Source organism: Nanorana parkeri, unplaced genomic scaffold, assembly GCF_000935625.1.
Source record: "Nanorana parkeri isolate BGI_ZX_2015 unplaced genomic scaffold, ASM93562v1 scaffold791, whole genome shotgun sequence".
NCBI classification, from domain to species: domain Eukaryota; kingdom Metazoa; phylum Chordata; class Amphibia; order Anura; family Dicroglossidae; genus Nanorana; species Nanorana parkeri.
Genome location: NW_017307059.1, coordinates 649,384 through 656,759, shown reverse-complemented (window position 1 = coordinate 656,759; position 7,376 = coordinate 649,384). Strand labels below are relative to the sequence as shown.

General features: G+C 43.3%; 1 protein-coding gene across 1 annotated transcript in view; it reads left to right on the top strand.

Moving 5' to 3' along the window:
- Positions 1-343: 343 nt before the first annotated feature.
- DNAL1 (dynein axonemal light chain 1) overlaps positions 344-7,376 on the top strand; it is a 19,256-nt gene continuing 12,223 nt past the window's right edge. Inside the window, exons 1-2 of the mRNA XM_018564888.1 lie at positions 344-410; positions 5,865-5,903. Coding sequence (XP_018420390.1) covers positions 408-410; positions 5,865-5,903 — 42 coding nt within the window. The 5' untranslated portion in view covers positions 344-407. The remainder of the gene's footprint in view (positions 411-5,864; positions 5,904-7,376) is intronic.

Sequence of the window (7,376 nt, the reverse complement as noted above, 5' to 3'; positions counted from 1 at the left end):
TGCTGAAAATTACTTTATTATTCCCCATGGTTACCAATATAAGTTAGCAAGAAAGATAATGCCTTGTGTTCAGCGTTAAGACATGCGGATGTGGGTGGGACCTGAGATCAACTGATTTGCACATAGTTATGAGAACCCTCATAGCTCTCTTACAGCTCTTCACTACCACTAAAATAAAATTAGTTGCTGACACTATTTTGAGCAGAAACAACAAACAGCCCAGAAAAGCCCAAGTGCAGCATCCTAGCTATAACAGCAGATGGCGATGTTTTGCTTCACAACTTCCGGTCTGCTGCTGTGCACTCTTTATGATAACATCCGTTTAAAACATCAGGCCGAACAGCGCGCCTGCGCAGTGAGGTCAGTCGTCTCCTAGCAACCAGAAGAGCGACGGTAGCAACTAAAAGATGGTGAGTGGTTTGTGTTTCTGTCCGTTCTGTCGGTGGGACAGCGATGTGATTGGAGTGGAGCCCGAGGCCTGGCTGGGATATACAGGCCGGGCCTGACCGGGGATAAGGGAGGGGAGGAGGGAGCCATGAACTGCTCCCATTTTCTCTTGTTATTGTTAATCTGAATGTTGTGTGATAATAGAATACACGTGTATAGAGACGTTCACAAAGATGGGGAGTCATTTTCTGTAATGGATTTTCATTGCTAACCCCAAATGTTGTCAGAGGATGTTTTTATACATTTACTGTTATATGTTAACCCCTTCCTGCTGGCTGTATGCATATATGTGGCAGCAAGGAGCGGATCTTTATTTCCACGCTGCCACATATACGTACCGCAGTTTGTTTGTTTTTGGCAGGAGTGCGTCCACCGCACCGCCATCAGCGACTCCTGGTCACTGACCATCAGGAGCCAGTAGGTTGTGCTCCTGGTCACATGATCTCTGTGACAGCCGATCACTTGTTTGGGAAGCCAATGGAGGCAAACTGTTTGCTATTGTTTCTAGACCCTACTACGGGTACAAACAGCAAATAACGCACACATATGTGATATCATTGTGAGGGTCAGGAGTAGGAGGATTTATTTAGGGTATTTTTGGGTAATGGCTATAAATATACAGGTAACATTTTTTTAAATCTATACATTTTATTTTCCTATTTTGGGCCAGTTATCTTTTGATGGTAATAAAAAAAACAGGCGCTATCCATTTAATATTTGTCAGCAAATGAGGCCCAATTTGTCCTGCATTAAACCAGGTATAATTCACTAATAGTGATGAGCCGAACTTACCTAGATTTGAGTTGTGGAAGGTTCAACAAACTCAACACAAATTGCAAACTTTAATGGGAACCCCACTGAAGTGAAGGTGGGGGGGAAGTGAATCTTCAAAATCAATTCTTTGCATTTTCAAAGTTAATAGGCAAGGGATTCTCAGACAAGCCTACGCAAAAATGTCCCAATCAGTTGTGGCAGGGGCATTCCCTGCCCTGCATCTGAACTTCAAAAAGGGATGAGGAATACCCCACTACAACTGATTGGGCAGAGAAGGGGAAGTGTCAGTAATCTTTGTGTGGAGAGGGTAAATCTCCCCAGTGGACATAGACAGCAAATAAAAACCTGACAGAAGTTCTAACCCTTCCCTACTCTTTCATAAAAACATATAAAAGACACAAATATTTGGCTTTAACAAGCTGCTTACTACAATGTGTGGCCCTGACAAAGAGGCTTCCCCTACCCTCAGCACTATGGCAACCAGGACTTTGCTGTTAGATGAGGTAGCTGTTTCCCTTCAGTAGACAGCATTCTGCCAATAGTTCTATGGAGATTCTGTTTAAGTATATCTAAAGCAATGTTTTTTGTTGTTTTTTTCAATTGAGTAGAGGAGGTTTAAAACTGTTGTTGTTTTTTTGTTTGTTTTTTTTAGCATCTGTGTCCCTGTCTTTCTTTTTCTGTGTATATAGGGTCACCATGGCACCAGTATTAGTTTTCCTGTGCATATAGGGTCACCATGGCAACAGTATCACTTTTCTGTGCATATAGGGTCACCATGGCAACAGTATCACTTTTCTGTGCATATAGGGTCACCATGGCAACAGTATCACTTTTCTGTGCATATAGGGTCACCATGGCAACAGTATCACTTTTCTGTGCATATAGGGTCACCATGGCAACAGTATCACTTTTCTGTGCATATAGGGTCACCATGGCAACAGTATCACTTTTCTGTGCATATAGGGTCACCATGGCAACAGTATCACTTTTCTGTGCATATAGGGTCACCATGGCAACAGTATCACTTTTCTGTGCATATAGGGTCACCATGGCAACAGTATCACTTTTCTGTGCATATAGGGTCACCATGGCAACAGTATCACTTTTCTGTGCATATAGGGTCACCATGGCAACAGTATCACTTTTCTGTGCATATAGGGTCACCATGGCAACAGTATCACTTTTCTGTGCATATAGGGTCACCATGGCAACAGTATCACTTTTCTGTGCATATAGGGTCACCATGGCAACAGTATCACTTTTCTGTGCATATAGGGTCACCATGGCAACAGTATCACTTTTCTGTGCATATAGGGTCACCATGGCAACAGTATCACTTTTCTGTGCATATAGGGTCACCATGGCAACAGTATCACTTTTCTGTGCATATAGGGTCACCATGGCAACAGTATCACTTTTCTGTGCATATAGGGTCACCATGGCAACAGTATCACTTTTCTGTGCATATAGGGTCACCATGGCAACAGTATCACTTTTCTGTGCATATAGGGTCACCATGGCAACAGTATCACTTTTCTGTGCATATAGGGTCACCATGGCAACAGTATCACTTTTCTGTGCATATAGGGTCACCATGGCAACAGTATCACTTTTCTGTGCATATAGGGTCACCATGGCAACAGTATCACTTTTCTGTGCATATAGGGTCACCATGGCAACAGTATCACTTTTCTGTGCATATAGGGTCACCATGGCAACAGTATCACTTTTCTGTGCATATAGGGTCACCATGGCAACAGTATCACTTTTCTGTGCATATAGGGTCACCATGGCAACAGTATCACTTTTCTGTGCATATAGGGTCACCATGGCAACAGTATCACTTTTCTGTGCATATAGGGTCACCATGGCAACAGTATCACTTTTCTGTGCATATAGGGTCACCATGGCAACAGTATCACTTTTCTGTGCATATAGGGTCACCATGGCAACAGTATCACTTTTCTGTGCATATAGGGTCACCATGGCAACAGTATCACTTTTCTGTGCATATAGGGTCACCATGGCAACAGTATCACTTTTCTGTGCATATAGGGTCACCATGGCAACAGTATCACTTTTCTGTGCATATAGGGTCACCATGGCAACAGTATCACTTTTCTGTGCATATAGGGTCACCATGGCAACAGTATCACTTTTCTGTGCATATAGGGTCACCATGGCAACAGTATCACTTTTCTGTGCATATAGGGTCACCATGGCAACAGTATCACTTTTCTGTGCATATAGGGTCACCATGGCAACAGTATCACTTTTCTGTGCATATAGGGTCACCATGGCAACAGTATCACTTTTCTGTGCATATAGGGTCACCATGGCAACAGTATCACTTTTCTGTGCATATAGGGTCACCATGGCAACAGTATCACTTTTCTGTGCATATAGGGTCACCATGGCAACAGTATCACTTTTCTGTGCATATAGGGTCACCATGGCAACAGTATCACTTTTCTGTGCATATAGGGTCACCATGGCAACAGTATCACTTTTCTGTGCATATAGGGTCACCATGGCAACAGTATCACTTTTCTGTGCATATAGGGTCACCATGGCAACAGTATCACTTTTCTGTGCATATAGGGTCACCATGGCAACAGTATCACTTTTCTGTGCATATAGGGTCACCATGGCAACAGTATCACTTTTCTGTGCATATAGGGTCACCATGGCAACAGTATCACTTTTCTGTGCATATAGGGTCACCATGGCAACAGTATCACTTTTCTGTGCATATAGGGTCACCATGGCAACAGTATCACTTTTCTGTGCATATAGGGTCACCATGGCAACAGTATCACTTTTCTGTGCATATAGGGTCACCATGGCAACAGTATCACTTTTCTGTGCATATAGGGTCACCATGGCAACAGTATCACTTTTCTGTGCATATAGGGTCACCATGGCAACAGTATCACTTTTCTGTGCATATAGGGTCACCATGGCAACAGTATCACTTTTCTGTGCATATAGGGTCACCATGGCAACAGTATCACTTTTCTGTGCATATAGGGTCACCATGGCAACAGTATCACTTTTCTGTGCATATAGGGTCACCATGGCAACAGTATCACTTTTCTGTGCATATAGGGTCACCATGGCAACAGTATCACTTTTCTGTGCATATAGGGTCACCATGGCAACAGTATCACTTTTCTGTGCATATAGGGTCACCATGGCAACAGTATCACTTTTCTGTGCATATAGGGTCACCATGGCAACAGTATCACTTTTCTGTGCATATAGGGTCACCATGGCAACAGTATCACTTTTCTGTGCATATAGGGTCACCATGGCAACAGTATCACTTTTCTGTGCATATAGGGTCACCATGGCAACAGTATCACTTTTCTGTGCATATAGGGTCACCATGGCAACAGTATCACTTTTCTGTGCATATAGGGTCACCATGGCAACAGTATCACTTTTCTGTGCATATAGGGTCACCATGGCAACAGTATCACTTTTCTGTGCATATAGGGTCACCATGGCAACAGTATCACTTTTCTGTGCATATAGGGTCACCATGGCAACAGTATCACTTTTCTGTGCATATAGGGTCACCATGGCAACAGTATCACTTTTCTGTGCATATAGGGTCACCATGGCAACAGTATCACTTTTCTGTGCATATAGGGTCACCATGGCAACAGTATCACTTTTCTGTGCATATAGGGTCACCATGGCAACAGTATCACTTTTCTGTGCATATAGGGTCACCATGGCAACAGTATCACTTTTCTGTGCATATAGGGTCACCATGGCAACAGTATCACTTTTCTGTGCATATAGGGTCACCATGGCAACAGTATCACTTTTCTGTGCATATAGGGTCACCATGGCAACAGTATCACTTTTCTGTGCATATAGGGTCACCATGGCAACAGTATCACTTTTCTGTGCATATAGGGTCACCATGGCAACAGTATCACTTTTCTGTGCATATAGGGTCACCATGGCAACAGTATCACTTTTCTGTGCATATAGGGTCACCATGGCAACAGTATCACTTTTCTGTGCATATAGGGTCACCATGGCAACAGTATCACTTTTCTGTGCATATAGGGTCACCATGGCAACAGTATCACTTTTCTGTGCATATAGGGTCACCATGGCAACAGTATCACTTTTCTGTGCATATAGGGTCACCATGGCAACAGTATCACTTTTCTGTGCATATAGGGTCACCATGGCACCAGTATCAGTTTCCTATGCATATAGTATCACCGTGGCACCAGTATCAGTTTCCTGTGCATATAGGGTCACCATGGCACCAGCAGTAGCCTTGTCTGCATGTAGGTTTTCCACAGCAGCATTTTGTTAGTACATATAGGCTCTCCATGGCACCAGCAGCTGTATTGTCTGTGCATTTGGAGTCTTCATGGGAGCAACTCTTTTGTCTGTCTGTGTTTATAGGGCCTCCATGGCACCAGCAGCAGTTTTTGGCTGGTCTCTATGGACTTGTAGGCATGTTGTCGGTGCACATATGGGCTCCTTGGCTACCAACAAAAAGTGAAAAGAATGCCTTTTGATTTTTTAAAGGAAACAATTTAATTTCTGTGCACTTACATGAAATTGATATTAAAATCGATTGCCGAACTTGATTCTGTCTTTCTTTATTTTAGGCCAAAGCAACAACCATTAAAGATGCCTTAGTCAAATGGGTAAGAATGTCTTCCTGTTTACATGAAAATCACAGACAGAGCTCTGGTTTCTGCTATCTAGTGCTCGGCTGTACATATTTCTGGACGATGTTGGTGTAAATATTGTATGTTTAGAAGTGCATTTGAAGTGGATGTTTATAGGAACAGTTAGAGTGGAGCTTCCAGTAAGAAGTCTGCATGAATAAATTCCTGGCATGTCACAATAATAGTATAATTGTACATTTCATCGATAAGTTATCCGAAAACCTAATCCCTAAAAATCTCTAAAGCGACCATGAGCTTTATAGCAGAATAGTAAAAGCCGCCGACGTAAGGCTTACTAACGTGGCCAGCTGGAAGCAGTTGTGTTCCGCCGCCAGCCTTATGTCGGTGGCAGCAAAAGGGTTAAAGCACATATGTCAATTACAAGGCCTGCGGGCCAGTAACGGGCCCACCACAAGATTTTATTAGGCCTGCCAGTCCTGAGCTTTGTACTGCGACAAGAAGGTTTTATTTTTTCATTCTAGCCTGTGCTCAGGCAGAAAAAACTTCAGCCAGCGGCTCTTGGAAGTCCTGCTGTGTGTATCCGGGACTGACTGTGTGTGAGGGCACTACAAGTGTCGGCAGTCCCTGTCCATTACAGAAAAATACCTGTTGATCTGCCCGAAATGCCCTCATGTCGTTGGTTCTGTTGTGGGATGACAACACAAAGCTTTTCTTTGGCCTTCCAAGTTGTCTTTTTGCTGAACTACTCAACCACTCACACTCTCAGATCTCCACCACATAAAGGAGACTCATTCTGTAGCCCAAGATAAGAATTAGGAAGATACCACAGGAAATGTGCAGGGGACACAGGACAGCTCTGAATTTCTGACAAGATCAACACATATGAAACAGATACACGGGAATGTTTCCAATGGTATAGTGAACAAACCAAAAGGCAGCAATAAGAAAGGTTCATAGTTAAGTTTACATTCACTTCCATGTTTCTTGAAATGTGATCCCATTGAAGTCATAATAATAAAACAGTCTTTCTTATGGAATCTCGCACACAGCGTTTTACACTGCATTCATATTTTAAGCAAATGTTATAAAAAATCGAGGCCACGGATGGAAAAACGATGTGAACACTAATACTTCGGGGGTTATTCACAAAGCTGCCCGAGTGAATAACCAAGCCGAAGTTAAGTGAACCGAACAACGTTCAGCTATTCACTACGGCTGAGTACGGATGATTTCAGATGTTCGGCTGAGCGGAAGTGCAGAGGAACTTCGACTCAGCCGATCGCCCAGCTTCGGCTGTCACTTGCTATTGTTCAATATGATTGCTTTGCTGAAAGAAACTCTAGTATCTAGTCTCCGGGCAAACCAAAATACTACCCTTGTAGTGGGGCTGCCTCTGCGCTGTAAGGGCCCATTCTTATCGGACGCTACGCAGCGCCCTAGCACAGTGCATTTCCGCTGATCCAGGAACATCGTGCTCTTTTTTTTTTT